The following is a 22,327-nucleotide window of genomic DNA, read 5'->3' as shown; positions in this document are numbered from 1 at the left end:
GTGATGTTGTTTACGTAAAATAGTGTTAACTGGGCAAGTGGCCAAACCAATTTCTAATACCAGAGAAGTTGAAGCAGATACATAAGTGAGTTTCAAATGTTTCACAGAGTCCTGGCTTGATTTGAAACTGGGGAAAAGTACCTCTAAACTCCTACCTCTTCGACAATAACTAACAGGCTTAGATTCAGCTTGCATAGATGAGATTGATTTGGGTTTTTTTGATCCCTCTGTGGCGATCAGGACTGAGACGTATCCCCAGCTTTGTCACAGATGGGCTGCTTTGTGAATCAGTCCTGGGAGCTTGGTTTAGAGCAGGCTTAGAAGTCTCATCTCCACTTCCTCACGTGCAAAACCCTGGCCTTGATGCTGTCAGCAAAAATAGCAACAGCAGAAGCTGATAAGGACACTCTTCAGTGCAGCCTATTACTGCAGCTTCTGTACCTCCCTTTGCCACCCTAAATCTCTGCTATGCAGGAGGTCAGACTAGATGATCATAATGGTCCCTTCTGACCTTAAAGTCTATGACTCTGTTTATACTTTTCATGTATCTGTGAACTGATCACTGATCTTCAGTCATCTCTTCAGCCAACCCATTAACTCCCAACTCTTTTATAATCTTTACTGCTAAGTTAGTCCCTCTGGATAGATTTTTGCTAGTCTTCTCTGAACTCCATCCAGTTCATCATCATCGTTCTGATAATGTGATGCCTAGTACAATGTCCCAGGTACTGCAGCACCAGAGCTGTACAGAGAAGGATTTACCTCCCTGTTCCACGTCTGTGCATACAACACAACTGTACTTGACCTCTCTTTAGAGCTATAGCTTCCACTGGATACTTAGCACTTTTGTACAGGTTGCTGAACTAAGTGCTGAGACCCCCTGCCTGTCATGCTGACCAACATTCTCATTGTTTTCTTTGCTCCCCCATTTCCATCAGTATCCACACCTTATCTCTTGTCTTGGAAGCTGTGTGGGGCAGGGACCATGCATCTGTACAGCCCCTGGTGCAACGGGGTCTTGGTTTGTGGGCTCACAGTCTACGTTTAGGCACCTGCTTTATCTAGAATCTTGCCCAGCAATCTTATTAAAAGGCTGCGTCCTTTGTGAAAATGGGACAGGACTAGAAAGCTTCTAAGCCGATCTTAGGCTGCCTACATCAGGACCACAGGAGATGCTGAAGAGTAAACAGATTGGTGATTTGCTACCAGCACTTCAAGCCATCTGTAATGAGGAGCACAGAGCCTTTGCAGAGTTACACATGTGCTTATACAAAATGAAAATAAATTAATCTGAAGTCTCAGCTGTAGATTGAAATCAATTTAATGTCTTTAGTGTTCGTATTAATAGCATGTCCACCACATCTGTGTACAGAGGTGGGTAATTATTCATGTAGTGGTAAACTTCCAGGAAGGTCATAAGAATGTTACCAAAATCTTAATTAAAAACAGGCCATTAGCCAAAAATTACGAGGAGAGATTCCCACGAGATTTGCTCTGGGAGTTGTCTGAATCTCATTTAATTACACAAATGAGAATGTCAGGCTTTCAGAATTAAGCTCTGGGGTGAAGGGTACTTTACTCAGCTTGTCGTGGAGAGTTAAGTCTTGATCTTTAAAAAAAGGACAGTGTTCCACAGGGAACCTAGATTTGGAAATCCCTCCTTCAAGTTACCTACAGTCCCCTCCTGATTTTTACTTTAATCAACATTGTGGAGCCTACAGCTAGGGCTCTGAGCGCTGGTCAAACCCCACAATAGAAACATTCTTTAAAAACGTAGGAGAAATGCCCCAGATCCACAGTCAGGCCATCCCACAAGGGGTCTGCACCCAGGACCGTTTCTTTGACCAAATAACACCTAGCTCTGACCTAGTGCCTTACAGCCATAGATCTGAAAGCATTGTGGGGAGAAGGGGATAATGATGTATTGTGGATGGGGAAACTGAGGCACAGAGGGGGCAGTGACTTGTTCATACGCACCAGCAGCTCAGTGGCAGCGCTGGGAATAGAAGGCAGGCGTCCTGAATCCCAGTCCTTGCCACTTGGCGCAGGGTCCGCTACCGACGTGCTAGTTCTAAACTGTCACAAACTTCCAACTATACTTTCCAAAATCCTCCCCGCCCTCCAGTCGTCCTGGAAAGTCCAATCGATATGTTACTGTTCCCTCATTAGTACCCTAAAGACATGAATATTTCCTCCCCTCCCTGGATTGTCAATAGCCAGTCCTTGATTTCGTTTTCACTCCTGCTGGCAGGATTTCTTCTCTTGCTCTTCGCCGAGCGAGCGAGACGGGAGTGGGTGCTGGGTGGCTGCTCACTGTTTGAGGATGGTGGGCGTGATCATCTTGTGGAAGGAGTAGTAGCGGCAGTCCTCGGGCGGGAGCAAGTCCATCACGCTGGTGCTTATGTTCTCCTTCTTGAACCCTGCCTCCATCAGGTGTGCAACTTGAGTCTCCTAAGGGAGGGACAGGCGAGACAGAGACCAGTGAGGTTCTGAGCCACCTCTCCCTGAACACCGAGTCTGATCCTCAATGAACGCGACACCTAACCCTTTGTTTAACTGGTCTGGTTACATTAAAATGACTCTGCCCCTGCCACTAAGATGGCTGAAGCTTTAGTATGGCCCTGGAAAAACACCCACTGTACTCGATGAGGCTTCTGAAATGTATCCTTTAACTGGGTCCCGCCAAGCCCTACTTGTCAACCGTTCCTTCCTGTTCATGTTACCACCTGCCTGTTATCCAGCCGTGCCATTTACCGGAGGGCCTGTTTCCAAAGGGCTGAGGACGGACCTGCCTTTCTGTGGATCTAATCCAGGCCTGTAAAACTCGTGTGCTCGTTTGTGTCTGCAAACCAACTGGCAGGTGCGAGGCTAAATGCAGCTCTAAGCCCACAGCCGGCAGGTGGTAGGACTCTGGTATCTGAATGCTCCTCTCAGCAGCCACCTTGGGCGAGTGAGAAACGACTGCAGGGTTTGGCACCCCCTCGCCTGCAGTCGTGTCTGCCATGGGGCTCTCCAAGCCTTTGCCCGTCCTCACCTCAAACATCTTCTCGATGTCCGTGTACTCCGTCTTGAGCAGCTCCCCCCAGGACGTCAGGTTGCAGTAGGTGAGCACGCCACCGGCTTTCAGCAAGCGGAAAGCGTGACCCTGTGGGAGAGGGAAACAAACCGGAGGCTGATGGGATTTAGGGGCTGGCCTAAACACCGGGCTCCTCTCTGCCCCTTTGTGGGGCAGGAGCCTTCCCTCCGTAGCGTAGGGTTGACAACTTGTAATGTTTAAAAAACGGATTCTCCAGCAGGAGTGCAGGAACATCCCCTGCCCCGCCCCTGTCCCACCTCTTCTCCTGAGGCTCCCCCTCCCACCCTACCCCCGCCAGGAGGGACTTGCCTGCGGAGATGGGTCTGGGGACGGCTGAGTAGGCGCTGGAGGGGGTGATGACCTAGTGCCTTCCTGCTTGCAGTAACTGGACTTTGGGTGTCCGGTCAGTAGATCTGACTGGACACTGTCAGGTCCCCTTTTTTACTGGATGTTCCAGTCAAAAACCGGGCACCTGGCCATCCGACTGTAGCACCTGCCATATAGAACAACCTCCCCCTACGCCTCCCCTCTCCATTTCCTTTCAGAGACTCTCTGAAAACTTCAGTTGTCCCTTGCTAGGGTCGGTCCCTCTTCCACATAACTCCAGCAAAACACTTCTTGGGTAGCCTTGGTAGGAAAGGTGCCGCAGGAGACAAACGGGGGCTACATGCAAAAATCCCACATCCCTAAAACACCCTGGGCCCCAAAGCAGCATGGAGAAGCTGATGGCTGTAACGTAACAACGGGCAAGGGCTCATCCTAGCAAGTCCCTCAGGGCCGGTGCCATCTCATGACGACTCCCGTGTGGCTTTGGACGTGGGCTACAGATCTAACTCTCCAGCTCAGAGAGGCCGTCTCTTCCTCTGGGGAATTACAGTCCTGACCCTGCCCGGTGATGTGTCCTCAGTTCCCAGAGACACCCAACCGGAGCCGAGAGCACTCAGCACCTTGTCTGAGCAGGCCCCAAATGACTGGCGCTGCTGCAGAAACGCTAGCAGGGGGCTTGCAATATGCGGATAATGAGTGCAGAACGCTGCTCGCTGGAGAACAGCAGCAGAGTCTTTTACCTTGATAAAGCTGAACTGGTGGGTGTGCCAGGTTTCTGCTGAGAGGGGATAGGTATCATAGAGGATGCCTGTCCAGGAAAACCGAGGGAAATAATGCATTAGCTGCAAGAAATGCGGTAGCGTGGACTGGGAGCATTTAGTTGGGCTAAGATTCCTCTTCGTAGCTGGCTGCCTGGCGTGTCCTCCCCCCCACCCCCCAATACATGACATTTGAGTCACATGCATTTGATAACACCAATGTTGGTGATAGCTTCATCGTAACGAGAACAACGTGCTCTCCTTCTGCCAAGCTTTGGGAGGCTGGGCTATGCTGGCTAGCTGAATTGCATCCCTCCCGATTCAATGTGAACTGATGAGGCAGCAGGGCCTAGCGGTCAGGGCACCGAGCTGGGAGTCAGGAGGCATCAGTTCTATTCTTGGCTCTGCCACTGCCCTTGGGCAAGTCACCGCCCTTTTGTGGGCCTCAGTTTCCCCTCCAGGCCTTTGTCTTGTTGATTTAGACTGTAAGCCCTATAGGGCAGAGATTGTCTCTCACCGTATGTGGGTGCACCCCCTAGCCCAGTGGGGCTCTGGTGCTCTATTCACTAGGTCACACAGCCTCCCATGTAGCTAATGTGCAGCTCCTCCAGCTACACATGGTTCTTAAAGTTCTAGGGTCTGATTTTTTTTCATAGAGCCTGAGCAAGGTCAGCTCCCTTTGAACTGGATGGAAGTTTCAGGTGCTCAACACCTGTGAAAATTAGGCCACCTGGTATATTTTCCTATGGGTGCATGGTCATTCCTACTCCTAGCATGAGTAAGCTCAGGTCCTGTTCAGAGTGGGTTTATGTAGCACCCTCCTATGGAGTATATAGCTAGACCCTCTGATTCATGCTCCATTTGAATCCCCCCATTGTCTAATGACAACATAGAGTCCAGAACATTTCAGGCCAGAGCACGTGTCACTCTAAATACTGCCCACTAAACTAGGGCTTGCTGGCTCTGGGGTAGTTTGTCTTTCTCTGGGCCCCTGATCCATGGATGTTGTGGAGGTCCTCCCTGCCCGGCAGCCTCCTTCCGCACAACCCACCCCTGGGATTCCAATGATCCCTTTGGATTTTTATTTCCATCTGCTTCCCTTACCGTCAAAGTGTCCATCTGGCAGCGTCGGCGCCACGTCTTCCCACAGCCCCTTCAAGGGGACGACCTTCAGGCAAGACAAGGAGAAGTCACAAGATGGTACGTAGGCACAGACTCTGATCAATGAGTGACTACACAGAGAATAAGAAACACCCAGGGAATGGGGCAGGAAGGAAGAGTTGGCTCAATTTCCACTACAAGCAGCATTAAACTTGGTTTCCGCTTAACAAGCCCCGATTAAATATGAAAGTCCAGCTCCACAATAGGTGTACGTCGCTGGAGCGTGACAGCTTCAAAGGAGCTAAGCTGATCTGCCCCGAGAATTGGGCGAGAGTATGTGTGTGTCACAAGACCAGCATTTGCAACTTCTAACACACAGATATTGGGCCAAAGCCCACCCTGGTGTAATTCAAGTCCAAGTTATACTAGGGACGGATTTGGCCTAGTAAAAGTATGTGGGGGCCCCCCCCCACAAGTGAAATTCAACCCCACTGGCATCTCGCTGGTCCTCAGTGGAGTGGCATCCATTTAACCCAGGGCTGATGTGGTGCCTGTGTGTGTTAGATTAACTGAGGATCCTCTACCCCAGGGGTAGGCAACCTATGGCATACGAGCTGATTTTCAGCGGCACTCACAGGTCCTGGCCACCGGTCTGGGGAGCTCTGCATTTGAATTTAATTTTAAATGAAGCTTCTTAAACCTTTTAAAAACCTTATTTACTTTACATACAACAATAGTTTAGTTATATATTATAGACTTATAGAAAGAGACCTTCTAAAAACATTAAAATGTATTACTGGCATGTGAAACCTTAAATCAGCGTGAATAAATGAAGACTCAGCATACCACTTTGGAAAGGTTACCGACCCCTGCTCTGCCCCAGCAAGTGGACGCTAATACACTGTGACTGATTTAAAAAACGGGTTTATGGTGCAAATTAATAAACAACTTGATACTAGTGAGCGTGCAGGAACCGTGTGGGGCCAGCCTTCGCTTTACCGAGAGAGTTAATGGTTTGCTTAATGGAGTGGTTGTGTGTTGCTAAACTTTTCTTCTGCTTCCAAGTTATGAAAGTTTTGGGTTTTTGAACTCTGGTTCCAAGGGTTTCCTCATTCAGCTCAGGGAAATCTAGAGGGAAAGAAATGGGCAGGAAGGCTGGCCTAGTGGTTAGGGCACTGGGGATAGACTCGCAATCTGGAGTCAGTTCCTGGCCCTGACAGTCTTCCTGTGTCATCTAGCCTGTGCCTCGCCTCCCCAGCTGTAATATGGGGGTAATGCTTTGGGGAGTGGGAGGAGGGACAAAATCCTTTACCAAGTGCAAGGCACTCGGAGCCTGGTGATAAGGGCTGTATATGGACACAGCTACACAGCCAGAGATTGGGATAAGTTCCCCTCCCCATCCCAGGCCATATTGTGGCCCTTTGATGCTCCCACCTGAGCTCAGCTGTAGCTACAAAGGTGCACGGAGTCTGCAACGCATCCTTGTCTACAGCGAGCGGAGCTGCTCGTACCTTGTGTGGCTGTTTCTTGGCCCACTCCTGCAGCCTCTGGAAGACGCCCTCATTGCATTCAATGATCCAGTGCTCCTCAATGTCAAACTCTTCCAGTTTGGTGGCGGCGATGGCCATGCCAAACCCTACTTCCAGCACACGGCCGCCTGGGGAAAGACAGGTCACAGCCTGGCTACCAGTGTTCTGCAGGCACGCTTGGGGGTTGTATCCTGCGATCAAGACAGCTGTCATTTAAGGCAGCTGGTCCCTTAGTCTTCTGTGCTGAGATACAAACCTGGGAGGAACTGGCTGGGCCGGTATAGAGCCTTTCACCTATAGGTCACTGGTGCGGGTCCAAGCCAGGCTGCTAGTGACCAGCAGTCATTACTATCCGAAGGCTTTTTGGTCTTGATGTCTGCCCCCACCCAGCTGGCTCTAGCTGGGTCTCCTCTCTCGGCAGTCTCAGCAATGTGACCAAGGACTGGATGGGCCGTGGAGACTGAAAATCACTCTTAGCCTTAAAGGAGGTCCCTCCAGGTCAGGATGGGGTCACATCAATAGGGTAGCATGCAGGGGACGCTTGTCCCGCCTCTGCATATTGGACCCATTCTCAAGCCAGGGGGATTTTCATGCTCTGGCCCCTCTCATTAGCACTAAGTTAACTTAGAAAAATGAAGGAAGATCAAGGCAAGCTGTGAATCAGCACCAAGGGGCCTGCCCGGCTGGCTAAATCAAAGCTGGATTGGAAAACGGTCCAGTGATTTGTTACTTATCTACTCTCACTCTAGCCATGTCTCTGTCCTCCTGTACCTTAAACACAAAACCTCCTAACTCATGGGTGTCCTGCCTAACTGGATAGAAAACCCAGCAAATGTGTTGGAAGAGAAAAGGAGATAAGGAGTTTGAAAACCTCTGGAAGGCACAAGATCCACATGGCTTGGCAGGCTAGAAAATTAATTCATCAGCACAGGAATGACTCAGTGTGTGCAGACTCCCAATCAGTGGGTGTAAAGTCCTACCACTGACCCCTTTCACCCAGGATGTGATGGCGTTACTTCCTCCAGCAACATGCAACCCTGTAAAATCGTTGAATGGGCATGAATGAAAGGAAGTTTCTGCATACCTTAGTCCTTTGGTCTATTGTCAGTCACCTCCCAAACACAGTCATTATTTTATTCTTAAGGGGACATTGTTGGGTTAAAATGTTACTTAAACATAAATATCCTCAGTCATCCAACTATTAATCCCTGAAATTATTAAAACCATACAAGAAATTACTTCTTCCCCCCACCCATTTATACTGTTTCTTTGCTGGTAGAGGGAAACTCAGTTTGTCAGTTTCATCTTCGTTTCTAGTCAGTTTCACTTTCTTTTCCCGATGTGGTCCTAATCATGCAAACACCTACCTGCAGGCTTAACTTTAAACATGTGACAATCCCACTGACGGCAAGGGGACTGCTCATGTGCTTGTATAAGTGCATGTTCAGGATCAGAGCCTAACTGTTTGGGAGGATGCTTTGAAAATGTAACACTGAATAAGTTATTACCCTATTCTGGCCCTCGTGCGTTGGAGTAACACTACAATGGCTGGAGCTGCACAAGCCTCCAGGTAATGTTTGAATCCGTAGAGACAGAGGACTGCCAGACCTGAAGAAAAAGCTCTGGAGCTCAAAAGCATGTCTATTTCACCAACAGAAGTTGGTCCAATTAAAGATATTCCCTCCCCCACCATGTCTCTCATATCCTGGCACAAACATGGCTACAACAACACTGCAAAACAGACTGGAGAAAAACAGAGGTCCAACTCCTCTCTGACAATGGCCATCACCAGATACTTCAAAAGAAGGTTCAGAAATTAACCTGCCCTTGGAGAACGTTTCTTCCTGACCCCCATCAGAGAGAGGGGAGTTTATGCCCTAAAAGGGGGGTTATCGTCCTTCTAAACTTTGAGGATTTTTTCCTCCAAAACAATTTTTAAAACCCATAATACCTTCATTACTTATATGAAATGTGGTTAGACCTTTTCCTAACAAAACCAAACTACCTGATCCCTCTGGGCTGTTTCTCTGGTAACAATTCACTGCTTGTAGAAATGCCACTACAAATCTCCAGGTGACATGTTACAAGAGCTTTGGGCCTAAACCGTAGCATCCTGAAGTCTTTACCACACTTGGTAAAGCAACCCCCATCCTTTCAAGTATTTATACCTGCTCCTGTATTTTCCATTCCATGCATCTGATGAAGTGGGTTCTAGCCCATGAAAGTTTATGCCCAAATAAATGTGTTAGTCTTTAAGGTGGCACAAGGACTCCTCGTTGTTTTTGCTGATACAGACTAACACGGCTACCGCTCTGAAACCTGAACTCCATGCGAGTCTTTCCATTCATTTCAATGGGCTTTGGATCAGACACTTTGTTTTTAAATGAAAAGTAAAGTGCAAAGATCAAGGAGAGCACCAGCGGGTTCTGGTAATTTAGCTCCTCCTCCCATGAAGAACTGCAGACCTCCCAACCCCCTCTCTTGCCCCACAGATAAGTCTGCAGCTATTTGGAAACCTGTCTTCTATTACACAGAGCACAACTGTTTAACACAGCTACTGTTACAGAGGAGCTATTCTTAACCTTGCCTCTAGTGGAGCATATGGATTGGCCTGGCATTTACAGTTAAAATGTGCATTGCATGACAGAGAAGAGTGAACACCAAGGACGATGGACAGGGGATTATATACGCACTGTTGGAGTTCTCTTGACTTTAGACTGAAAAGCTACAACAGGCCTGATTTCCCCCCATAATGTTACCTTCAAAGCAGTGCAGAAATCAAATACTTTAAAGGCATCCATGTAGAATGAAAATCCAAAACACTGATTTGAAGTCTCGATCCACCTGGCCAAGCCATATTTAAAGTTTAGTTAGGGGACATGAACCGCTGTACTGATGTACTCAAAACCACATTTTCCCCTCTGGCTTCCATTGCTCTTTGAATCACAGATCGAATCAATTCATAAAAAGCTGACAATGACTCTGATATGCTAGCGGTAAGTGCTGCTAACAATACACAGTTACGTGAGCAATTACTTCACCGGAAGGTTTAAAAACCACTATGCTTTTGGCTCTATGCTGGGAGCTCAGTTCCTTATTTAAAAGAGGCTAAAGAGCTGTATGTTTTATTCAACACCAGTCCTCACAGAGGGAGGAAATGCTTGTTACATTATCAATTCATTTCAGGATACGCAAAGCCCAGCTCCTATTTGACAAAGGAAACAGAACTTTCAATCTTCTAACATGTAGCAGCTTCTCTTTAACACTATCAGTTGGTGCTGTGAACAGTGCAAAGAGATAATCAACTGAAGCAAGATTCCAAAAGACACGTACACCCTCAGCCGTGTCTGCAAACTGCTCTTTATTTCATATTCTGAGCTGCACGTTAGACTAAGAACATAGTGCAACATTAATTCCCAGGCTAAATTTGCTTTGTTAGCTGTTGTTCCCAAATGCACAAAAACCTTGGGAAGCTTATCTCAACTAACAACAAGAAGAAGCCCCATTCAGGACAGCGTTCCAGAGAGGAAAATGACAGAAAACACTTGAATTCAGTTCCAAATAAAATCTCTCTGAATCCCCACTAGTGCATCACAACTCCTAGCCGCTGCCAATACTCGCCCCCCTGCAAGGAGCTGGGAGTGGGACCTCAGGAGTCAGTTACCTTTGGATGCTGCTACCGTAGCCAGAGAATGCATGTAAGGGGTCTCCCACCTCTCCATCACTGGTTTGCCCAAGATCTCTAAGTGGGTGTCCGTCTGATTGAAGCCAGCGTCTGCCTCCTTCCATGACGGCTTGCAGTTCTCTCCCTGGAGGAAGATAGGACGAGCAGCCTCGGAGGAGCTCATGGTATTGCTAGTACTCCCCCCGGAGCGGAAAGTCCAGCAGGCTGAGGAGAGGAGAGAAAGGGAGCCCCCGTGATCTCGCTGGCTTTATATAGGCAAGCCAGAAACTGCTGCGTGTGCAAAGAAGAGCACAGGCTACTTCTGGGTTATCTGGGCTGAGGTCCTGAGCATGCCCAGTAAAAGGTGGGAGAGGAGGAGGGCAGAGATGTGAACGAGGAGGGACATCTGCTGATGCCTTGGAGAAATGCATTGACACACATTACCCGGGCTGAGCGAAAGCAGGTTGCAAGGAGACATGTAAACAGCGCACTTCCACTCCCTCTGTGATCAGGGAAGGAAGGAATCTTTCGTTATCATTCCGTCCGACACATGGAGCCAGCTTACACTAACTGCAACACAGGACATAGCCAACGTGTGGGACAAGCTAAAGGAACAAGGATATTAACGCCTCACTGACACCTGCAGCAAAATCCCTTCATGCGTATCTTACACGGGAGTCCCTATCGAAAAGAGGGAGATTTGGCAGGTTTGGAAAAGGGTGTGTGAGTGAGGGTCCACTACTGGGCAAAAGGCAGCTGAAATCAATGGCCCAAGGGCTAGGCTCATACTTACAGTTCCTCAAGGCAAGGAGAAGTCCTCAAGGAAATTCCTGTCTAGCCATACTCCATCAGCCACCCCTAAAAGTGCAGCCTGGTTGGATGGCATATCCCTGCCCGGCACATGGGCTTCTTATCTGCACTCTACCCACTGGGATCAAAGCAATTCTCTTCTCTCAAAACAGATTGCGCTGTTAGCCTAACCTTACGCCAAGTGCATCACCTATGCAGTTGTCAGTTTTGTGCAAGCCATCTGCCTACAGATATACCACACCACTCCCAAACTCGGGTGTGTCCGTGCATCAGTCTTTCTCTGTGAATTTTAAGTCTCTTTGCTCTAACCCCTGAGATAAAGACTATCCCGCAAACGCTTACAGGTATGCTTAACTTTACTACTGTAAATAGTCCCATCGACTTGGTAGTAAAGTGAATTCTATCTTTGCAGGATCCGGGGATAGGGGCATAGTTTTCGTAAGTGCTGAGTACCCACAGCTGAACTCAGACGGCGTTTTGGGTACACAGCACTTCTGCCAATCAAACCCTTAAATATCCTTCTGGGATTCAGCTATAGCCACTAGATGTCCCTGCTTCTCTATTATCAGGAGGGCGAGCCAGGCATCCCTGCTGTGTGACTTTTTCAATAGATAGAAAGTTAGATTTCCAAAAAACAAAACAAAAAACCCAGCTCAGATGTGAGATTTTAAATGTCACATCGAAACCCACATAAGCAAAATCCTTCCTCCCAATAGGGAGAGGTTTTCAATAAAACTGCCTTAGGCTTAATTCAAAATTAGGATGTTTTCCTCCTGAAGAACGAGATGTGGCAGGTGCATGCCAGAAAGATCAGACACCGGAGTAAAAATAAATCTGCAGAAATAAAACACCACTCCCAAACTGTGCAACATGTGGGCTTAAATTGCCTTTCCTGCCCTCTACAGTCTGGGAGCATGTGTAATCCCACAGGCAAATTAGTGATAGAAAGGGAAGAGGGGGTGTCATGTGATTCATAGAAAGCTACAGAATCATAATGCTCCCAGAATGCTAGGGGACTAATCTACAGCAATGGTGCTATATAAATACAAAACTAAATAATACTAGTTAACAAGGGCTAGGTATCCTTCTGACATTGAAATAAAACCACTCACTGCCTGTTACAGTATCATTGGCTTATGCTTTTCCCTTGTGCTGCACACAAACACAAGCTATCCATGCACCTATGGATGCTGGACATATAGGTCTTGTATGGACTCAAGGCTTGTCTAACTTAAAACACTGCAGCTGTGCAGTCTCAGAAAAGATATACTGGCACTAGAAAAGGTTCAGAAAAGGGCAACTAAAATGATTAGGGGTTTGGAGAGGGTCCCATATGAGGAAAGATTAAAGAGGCTAGGACTCTTCAGCTTGGAAAAGAGGAGACTAAGGGGGGACATGATAGAGGTATAAAATCATGAGTGATGTGGAGAAAGTGGATAAGGAAAAATTATTTACTTATTCCCATAATACAAGAACTAGGGGCCACCAAATGAAATTAATAGGCAGCAGGTTTAAAACAAATAAAAGGAAGTTCTTCACGCAGCGCACAGTCAACTTGTGGAACTCCTTACCTGAGGAGGTTGTGAAGGCTAGTATTATAACAGTGTTTAAAAGAGAACTGGATAAATTCATGGTGGTTAAGTCCATAAATGGCTATTAGCCAGGATGGGTAAGAATGGTGTCCCTAGCCTCTGTTTATCAGAGGGTGGTGATGGATGGCAGGAGAGAGATCACTTGATCATTGCCTGTTAGGTTCACTCCCTCTGGGGCACCTGGCATTGGCCACTGTCAGTAGACAGGATACTGGGCTGGATGGACCTTTGGTCTGACCCGGTATGGCTGTTCTTATGTTCTGTACTGCTTCAGGGAAGACACAACCTACGCCGCTGGGAGGAGTTCTCCCATCGGCACAGATAGGTTGATGGAGGAATTCTCCCATCGCCCTAGCACTGTCTACCCCAGGGGTTAGGTCGGTTTAACTGGGTTGCTCAGGGATGTGGATTTTTCACACCTGTGAGTTATGTAGTTATACCAACCTCATTTCCTAGGGTAGACCAGGCCTAAGGCCTTGCCTACATTTCAAAGTTTTGCTGGTTTAACTATGCTGGTTTAGTTAGGGCTGGTCTACGCAGAAAACTTACATCGACATCACAAAGTCTCTCAGGGCTGTGGAAAATCCACACCCTGATCAAGTAGTTAAGCCGATCTAGTCCCCGGTGTAGACAGTGCTAGGCCGGTGTAGCTGCAGTGATGGGAGAGTCCCTCCCGTTGCTGTAGTGAGTGTCTACACTGAAGCGCTGCAGTGGGGCAGACTTAACCTCAAAGCGGCAAAAAAACCGTAGTGACATACAGTTATACCTGTACAAAAGTGCTTATGCCGGTATAGCTGTATCTACAGTAGGGCTTTTATTGGCATAACAATGTTGACAAAGTATTACACCACTGACATTGTTATTTTGGTTAAAAATCACATCCCTCTGTGACATAATGATACCAGCACAAAAACTGTGTGTAGACCAGGCCCGAGTCTAGGCACAGCCATAGGCACACTCACACCTTACTAAACACCCAAGGACACCCCTGCCCCACATACCCTCCCCCGCCCCCAGGCCGTACACACCATGCTATGCACACACTCTGACTGCGTCTACGCTGCAAGTGCTGTACTGCAGCTATGGGGCTGTAGCATAGATGCTTCCTACACAGACGGAAGGGTTTTTCCCATTGATGTAGTTAATCCACCTCTCTGAGAGGCTGGAGGTAGGCTGACAGAAACCTAGCTGAGGTCAACCTGACCCCCAGTGTTGACAAACTAGGACCTTATTGTGCATTTTTTTCATGTCCCTGATCTATTTCTATCTTTAAGCGTAGACCGGGCCTCACCTGCAAACAACTTCCCTGCCAACCTCCTATTCCCTTTCACACGCTAAATCTTATGCATTCACTCCCATGGGCTCTCCCACGCGTACGCTCCTTAGAACCCACATGGCCTCTCTTTCTCGCACGCACTGCCCTCTCGCTCCCTCCTGCTTGCTCGACTCCGCATGGCTGCCGCGGGGTTGCACCACGTGTTAGCCAGCCCGCGCTGGACTACGTTTCCCGTCGTGCCCTGCGCCTGCCGCGCAGGCGCGCTACCCCCTTTCCCCGTGCCCGCTCGTTGGGCGCGGTCCCGGAGACCCCGTAGCGAGGCCAGGGTGCACGCGCAGCGGCGGTTGGCGGGCGGCGCTGAGGGGAAGAGGGGGCCGGAGCCGCCGTTGCGCAGCTCGGGAGGGAAGCGGAGCCCGTGACCTTCCGCTGCTGCCGCCGCCTGGGCCTGAGGGAGCCGGGCCCGGCCCGGACGCTGCCTGGAGCCGCCGCCATGAACAACGTGGGAGGCGCTGACGAGATCGGGTGAGGGGGGCGGCGCGGCGCGGCGGCTGAGGGGTTCCGGGGACGCCGAGCCGTTGGGGGTGGGGGGTTGTGCGAGGGAGGGAGCTGGGGGGGATTCAGGGCGGGGAGAGCCCCCCAGTGAAGGGGCTGAGACCGGGCAATTCGGGGGGCGGGGGGGCTGGGATATTGCCCCCCCCGGCTGCCCCTGGCCACGAGCTGGCGGCTGACGCCATCCTGAGTCCTCGCGCATCTCATCAGGGGAGGGGGTTTCCCCTCCACGTGCCGCCCCCCCCCCCCCAAGCCGGTCCCGCGCCTAGCCGGGGGCCTGGCGGCTGCAGGTGCTTCGAGCCGGGGCCCAAGGTCACAGGGGCTCCCTGCGAGCTCCCAAGCGGGAGCCTTTGCTCCCTCCTCCAGGCCGTGAATCGAACCGTCCGCGGAGCCCCATTTCCGTGGGCCCGGGAGCATCCCATGAGTCTCCGGGGGCGGGGGGGGTTGCAGCCTCGTAGGGTCCCTTGTCTGTGAGCGCTTAGCCGGGTCCCAGCCGCGGGGTCAGCACAGACACACCACGAAGCGGGTATCATGGGACCCGAGCAACTGCGGCAGCCCTGCACCGAGCTCGTTCTCACCTTGATGTCGCCGAGGAAGATGCGAAATCTGCTGGCAGTCTTGCCCCAGGGCAAGGAGTCCCTGACTCATCAGGCTGTGCCCACATAGTTTCCCCCTTGTGTCGGGAGATGCACACTGAGGGTGAACTGTACATCCGACTGTGGGGCTGAAACCTCTACCCCTCCAAGACTGGCAGGACAAAGACGGAAACAGAGAGTCTTTTTATCTTCCCTCGTCTTCCCTACTAGAGACGGGAACCTTGTACTGTGCCTCTGTGCTCTTTTAACCCTCCCTTCCACCGACAGGCTTCCACAGATCAGTTTCACATTAGGAATCTTGAATGGCTGAATTTAAAAAAGAAAAGTTCCACTTGCTTTAAAGGCCTTCTGGGGACTTTGGCTATTCAAATAGATAATGGCATATATGGCTCCCCATGGGTTTAAGATTGCACTTTATATAATTTTCCATACACTGCTCAAACATTTACAATATTAAGACTCACAAGAGAGTGGACAGTGCATAGGAGAATTGACAGAAAACTATAGAGTATCTTTATACAACACTGGTTGCCAAGTGTTTTGTTGTAGTGAAATGTAGCAACGGTTGACGGTGAATTTTTCCACCATGATAAACTGTTCATCCTTGTAAAAATTAAAATATACATAAAATCATAAACTAAAACCTTAGACTACATTGTCCAGGACTATACTCCTAGAATGGTTCATCTATTGTGTCCCTCTGTGTTTAAGTTCTGAACTATCTCAGAAGTACAAGAGATGTAATAGTACTGGATGTCTTGGAAAATAACTTGTCTCACTGAATGGTGTTTGCCCCTTGGGTTATGTTTACTGCATTTGCCTGTTCTGAAAGTATTATTTTTGTGTCCTGAGCCCCAATTACTGTTGAAACTAATTTATGAAATGCCCTCCCATGGGAGGGCATTAACAGCTGCATTTCTCAAAGTGACTAATTTGTTGCTCTGGAGTAACATGTTTAAAACAGGCTTCTAAATTCTGGGCAAAATATTATGTTAACTCACATTCTGGTCAATGGGCTTGTTGTGGATTGCAAATTGCTCATAATTTCACTCCATGAGTTTATATTTAGGTGTGGAAGGATCAGATTTTAGTTGGTAAAAAACAATAATCATTAATTTCTTCATCCACTCAAAAATACTTATAAGGGAAAGGTGAAAGAAATAGGATATGTTGCCATCTTAGACAGCTTACTATGGTGTCAAGTCTGTTTGGCAGTCAACTAGAAATTAATCTTAAGAAATAACTTTTTTATTTTGGAAGCTGTTATAAATCTTCTGTGTCTGCCAAATTGACTAGAGTATGAGTCTTACCTTCTAATGCAAAAATGTAAGTTGATAACATTTTTTGAAAAGCTTAGAAACAAAATATGTGGGGGTAATTGGACTGTCAGCATTAACTTAAAAAAAGAACATTCCAAGCTTGTTGAACTAATTTGTATAGTGGGGAATATTGAATTGACACATACTAGAACAAAAATATGAAAACTTTTTTTCTATCAATTATGTGTTCCCAGTAGGCTAACTGCTAAAGTTGATATGTGACAGTCACTCTGGAGAAACAGTTTTAAATATTTATGGTATTACAATATGTAAAATTATTTTAAAAAAAAAAAAGACCAGAAGGATATTCTGGGTCTGCTGGACTCAAAACATCTAATTTGAGATAATGTCTGAGAATGGAGTAGTAGAGTGCTTTTCCTGCCTTTTGATTATTCCGTCTGACATGGCTTCTGTTTTCAAATCACGTTGCTGCTCCTTGTGTCTTGAGATTTATTACTTTAGCTACCTATACTTCATGCTTACTGCCAAATATTACAGTTCTGACATTCATGGAAGCCTGGTAAACTCATAGAATAAAATAAGACTTTGATTAGTTCACTGTCTTCTCGCTGTACTGAGAAATAGGGTAATGGTAATGAAGGGAAGGGAATTTGTGCCATACAGCACATGGAATTTTAGTTTTCTAAATTTGGGATTTGTGGTTGAAAATATTTAATACCTGAGTATATAGTCTCATACTGCTATGAGCCCCTAAGACTCATTCTCACTTGACTACTGGTGAAACCTGCTTCTGTTATTTCATACCATATTGGTTATGATTGCCCATATAACTGAAGGGAAAACTACATGAGATTCCAAGGCAAATCACCTAGGTGGATGATATATTATACACATGAGGGCTGTAATCCCTTGCACTAGCTGGGGCACATAGAGATTTTATGGATACTGTTCACTGCAGTTACTACTTAAACTACTGTGTGTCAAAGAAAATGGTGTACTCCTGGAGGACTCTGCAGCCTACTGAAACTACACTGAAAACAGCTGATGTATTCATCAGCTAGGATATTAATTGGAGATTTAGTTTAATAAGTGTCTTTTTGTTATAGTTAATTCAAAACTTTCACATTGTTGAAAGTTTCAATTGTTGTGTAATATTTCTGGGCATAGTTAACACATTGACTCCAGAGGTGGGATGGAGCTGCTGTGCATGTCATATATTCCTCCTCCACTTGTATTGTCCCATGCAAACTACTGTGGGATGAGATGAAGCATGCAAAATTTCAGAACAATTTGCTTTGTTTGAGAGAAGTTAGCTTCAGCCTTACTATAGGTTGATTACAGCAGCTCCATAATGTCAGTTGTTATATATAGCTTTGTGAAAACATTGATTTTTGTCTGAGAGAAGTATACTTGCACAATACTTGAACTGACAGCAAGAGTTTACTAACTACCTGTCCTTAAGTGTTTGTACAAGCAAAGCTGTAAATGGCCAAGCCTCAGCTTGTGTAAGACTCATGAGAACAGGTTGATGATGGTATAAGCTAAATGTTGCAAGATGAGCAATCCTCTTGCACTGTCCTTTCTTAAATATTTTGCTTCTGTCAGCTTTCCTTTATATTGTGCCTGTATCCTTGTTTTAGGCAGGTGGGTTGGTTAAATAGGGTTTACTTTTGCTCAGTATATTAGAATCCATCCATCACAGAGCCGAAGGCTAAGATTGTCTTGGCTTTTGCCATTCTATAGTATAGTATGCATATAAATAGAAGTGCTCTATTTACATACAGCTGCTGTAGTTGACCTTAGACAACCCTTCTTTTTTGTTTGAATATTTGTCTGTGAGGTGGCTAGAAATAATTTATAATGGAGCTGAAATGTTTCAATGGTCATTATCGAGAAGGGGAACTCCCTGCAGTCAAACAACTAGATGGTCTATCCGAAACCCACAGATGGTATTTTTTTAATATTTGATAACCTGGCATAGAATAGTTTCATGTGGCTGATGAAGAGCGTATTGCTAATCCAGAGTCCTTGGTTTAAAACTAAAGCTAAACTCAGTGCCTTTTTTATTTATAATAAAATTTAATTGTGAATATTTTTATACACAAAACTACCCTGATTTATTAAAAAAAAAATCTTTGTGCGGTTCGTATTAGGCATTATTAGAAACTTTGTTTTCACAAAATAGGTACAGCATAGGAAGGAGCAGTGAAGGCCATTGTGTGTCTGTGTATCTCTTTTGTGGGGACCAGATCTAAGGAAGAGTGCAGTTCTCATCTTGGCCACTTTGGTGAGACTGGTAGCAAAACTGTTTTTGTATCTGCCTGTGGGCAATTGCATGGAAAGAAATTTGCTTCACTCAGATAACCAAATAGACCATCTGGTGGTAGGCTTTAAAGCCTTGTCAGAACCAAAAAATGGCATGTTACTCGAAACTTGCCAGCAGTGTGTGAGTTCCTTTGAACTGGTGCTGCAAACTCTTCAATGCCTAGAGACAGGACAAAACCATTTTTAGCACCATTGTGGAAAACATTCTCAACATGTAAGCCTTGTTTAATAGTATCTTCCAGGAAATCTCCCACTGTTGCGCACTACTGTTGGTGCAGCTTCACTGGTGGTAATAAATGGTGGGCGTGCGCAGGCGTTTTTACTTTTGTATCATTTAGATCAGCTTTTGGCAGGGTTGGGTTATATGGCAGTTAAAACACTGAAGCCCTGTATACAGTGGTATAACTGGTGGGGCTGTGGTAATGATCATTTTCCCCAAAACAATTTAAGTGTGGATGTAGTCAGTGTTTCTGTAAGAGTGCTGAAAATTGTCCTTTGTACACTGATAGTCGTTTTCTGGACTGGTCCATGTGAACCCACTGACAACTGTTCTCAGCAGCAAATCAGTTTTCTAGTGCAGATAAGGCTTATGTCATTGCTGATCTGGTCCATCTACGAACCAGTGACTTAGAGGTGAAATCCGTGATCTGTCTAGGCAAATTTTAAAATACCATTTAATAAGATTAAAATTGGTACAATATGTTCATTATTTTTAGACTCTGGAAACCTAAATTCTTAAAGCATTTTTATTTACTATCATTTGCTGAGCAGCTGAGGTAAGCTTAAGATGTCTTGGAGCAAGTTGGTGTACTATGTGTTTTTGGTTTTTTTTAAAGGCAAGAAAAATTTAAATTACAGCTCCTGGGATCAAATTTTAGCTCCTGAGGCTTGACAGCAGCCTTTTTCTAAACTGCAATACTTCCCTGGAGCTCCTAGCTCAAGTGAACAAGTGAAGTCTATGCTACCACTACTAATCATCTGTACAGCAGAATTATCCAAAATTCCTGATGATTAATTACTACTGCACCCACAACTCTGTAAATTAGCCACAGCCAAGCTGACTGGTGCCTTATGGCAGCCATTGCTAGGGAGTAGCTATTTGTTTAATAGAGCCAGTTTCTTCTGCATAAAGCAGGTGAGGAAGTTGCAATATTTTCTCATAGGGTAAAGTAGCTCTTTTTTATCTATGGGCTGAGAATGGGGAAAAATACAAATGAAACTTTCTCCTCTCATTGGGAGACTTTTTTCTGACTTCAGCTGAGCTATGGCCATACACTGCACTATAGCAAAGTGGAAAACAAAAACAATAGATCATTTCCTCTTTTCTCTGGAGAAAGATCATGAAAACAGGACATTTTCTTACGAAGTAGACCTCCTTGTCATATTAGTGTAAACTCAGTTACTTACTAAAATATAACAGGTGGACCTTTAAGATGCTGCTTCTGAATAAGAGGGCCAAATGTTGGAATGGCCTTAAGTTAGCTTTTAATTATGGGATGCACTTTTTGTATATGTAGTTTTTTTCAAATGCTAAAATTGATATGCATGTGCCTTCCATTGCAAATCAGGTAGTCCAGTGTCTGTGCACAAATAGAAATTTTGGGGCATGCTGTAACATAGAGAACTTGTGGGTACAGATTTAGATGCTGTTTCTGAAAACTTGCAAGAATTGGTAATTTTTTATAGTCATAGTGTTTTGGTCTATAACTTCCTGATATACAACAGGCATGAGACTGTCCTCACTTGTTACTTTTAAACTATATCATAAGGTGACATTTTAGGTATGGTTTCACAGTTCAGTATTAAGGAGTTTTCTGGTGGTTGAGCTCAATCCTGGAAGTCAGTACTCCAAGTTTCATTTTCTAATTCTGTGTCTGACTTTCATGACTGTGGCCGGGTCACTTCTGTTTCACATTTTTCAAATCACAGGTGGATTAATAACTATTAAACACCTTAATGAACTCGGATGAAAGGCATTGTATGAATACGTATGTCACTGTCATGCCTCTTGTCTTTGTAACAAAACTACAAATTCTGACCAGCCAGCATACCTAAGCAATGCATTTCAAAGCTACCTATTGTGACAATTTTACTAAAACTAAATACCATATTTTAGTATTCCAGATGTTCAGTGCACGAGATGAAACTTGACCTGCTGTGTTCTGTTTTTAAAGTGAGGGATCACACAATTTAACGTTTGCCATTTGGTTTCAACTGCAGCAATATTATTTTTCATAAGTTAGTTAAAATGGGCTTGTCTTCTTTACCTAGTGCCTGAAGGTTCCTAGGAAACGCATTCTTACTACATCACAATCTTTTTTGAATGTCACATTTCATATAAAATTATTTCTGGAAACTAAAATAATTTAAGAACTTACTAATGAGTCTGAGAGTCATTAATTTCAAGTAATGTTTTTTTTAAAAACCTCATATCTAAAGTAGGATCAAACAAAACATGATGTGCTGACTGCACAGCAAAGTTTACAGAATTACTAGACTGTGTATTTTTCTTGTGTGAAAGGCCTTGGCATTCTCTTCTGTTACCATGAAGCAGAAATCTTTGCTATTGATTTTATGTGGAAGGTGCTCAGATACTATGGTAATGGGTAGCAGTATGTAAGATAGTTTTATACTATGGTAAGAGCCTGTTAGGAGAAGACTCTCTTCAGATATAACCAAATTAGCATAAATTTCCACTTTTATTTGGTATCTTGCATTTATTCTTCAAGCAGAGAGACTGCCATACAAAAATGGTGCAGTCTGCAGACTTAGACTGCTAATCATTAATTTTGTGTTTCAAAAATTAGCTACAGAAGGATCTTTTTGTAGACTGTCAGGAAGACTTTGTAACTAGCAGAGCCTAACTTCACCGCTCTTTAGTTTTCACCGCAGTTAACAAACAACTTGATCGAGATACTGTCAGGTTAGATTTTCCCTAGAATTATGTAGCTGTTGTGAAGATGAGCTTTCCAAGACCTAAAGACCAAACAATAGAAATGTTTCCCTGTTTTTTATGCCAGTACACATTTAAAAACTAAACTTTCCCCTGCAGTTTTTAACCTATTACTTTTCCTTTCACTTTCATTTATTAACTAGAATCTGACAGTAACCAAAAATGAATCTGACTTGTCTTCCAAGATAAGTGAAGTAGCAACATATAAGTAGCAAATAAATAATCACTTTTAATGTTTTGTTTGCTGTGTAAGAATTTCTTTTTATGGATTTTTGGGTCTGACTTTGTCTCTTTCTGATTTTGGGGAGCCCAAAGACAAGTGAGTATAACTCACCTAAAGGACCAACTCCAGCTCTCTGATTTGAGAGTGGGGGAAAATTCAGATGTTGCTCTCTAAGTTTATAATTAGGTCAAAGGAAAAGCGATATACAGAAGTTCCAGGTGATTGGAATTAATGATGCCTGAATTTTTCATTATGGCATCTAGTTCAA

At 45.6% G+C, this 22,327-nt stretch overlaps 2 protein-coding genes across 6 annotated transcripts in view; one reads left to right on the top strand and one right to left on the bottom strand.

Moving 5' to 3' along the window:
- Window positions 1-1,303: 1,303 nt before the first annotated feature.
- On the bottom strand, window positions 1,304-10,730 carry GAMT (guanidinoacetate N-methyltransferase). The gene is made up of 6 exons (XM_044998257.1): window positions 10,456-10,730; window positions 6,774-6,919; window positions 5,266-5,329; window positions 4,144-4,211; window positions 3,035-3,145; window positions 1,304-2,451 (listed from the first exon to the last, which is right to left on the bottom strand). The coding sequence occupies exons 1-6, from the start codon at window positions 10,637-10,639 to the stop codon at window positions 2,311-2,313; spliced, it is 714 nt and encodes a 237-aa protein (XP_044854192.1). The 5' UTR covers window positions 10,640-10,730; the 3' UTR covers window positions 1,304-2,310.
- Window positions 10,731-14,438: 3,708 nt separating this feature from the next.
- The window catches only part of DAZAP1 (DAZ associated protein 1), a 35,150-nt gene continuing 27,261 nt past the window's right edge, over window positions 14,439-22,327 (top strand). For 2 of the 5 annotated variants that reach the window (XM_044998254.1, XR_006575169.1), the window contains exon 1: window positions 14,443-14,655. In XM_044998254.1, coding sequence (XP_044854189.1) covers window positions 14,624-14,655 — 32 coding nt within the window. In that variant the 5' untranslated portion in view covers window positions 14,443-14,623. Of the gene's footprint in view, window positions 14,656-22,327 lie in introns of all 5 variants that reach the window. The other 3 variants (XM_044998253.1, XM_044998252.1, XM_044998255.1) reach the window with 2 other exon arrangements.

The sequence above is a fragment of the Mauremys mutica genome, chromosome 24 (genome assembly GCF_020497125.1).
Source record: "Mauremys mutica isolate MM-2020 ecotype Southern chromosome 24, ASM2049712v1, whole genome shotgun sequence".
Lineage (NCBI taxonomy): Eukaryota > Metazoa > Chordata > Testudines > Geoemydidae > Mauremys > Mauremys mutica.
The sequence above is the reverse complement of the archived record's forward strand: the minus strand, read 5'-3'. Positions and strand labels throughout refer to the sequence as shown.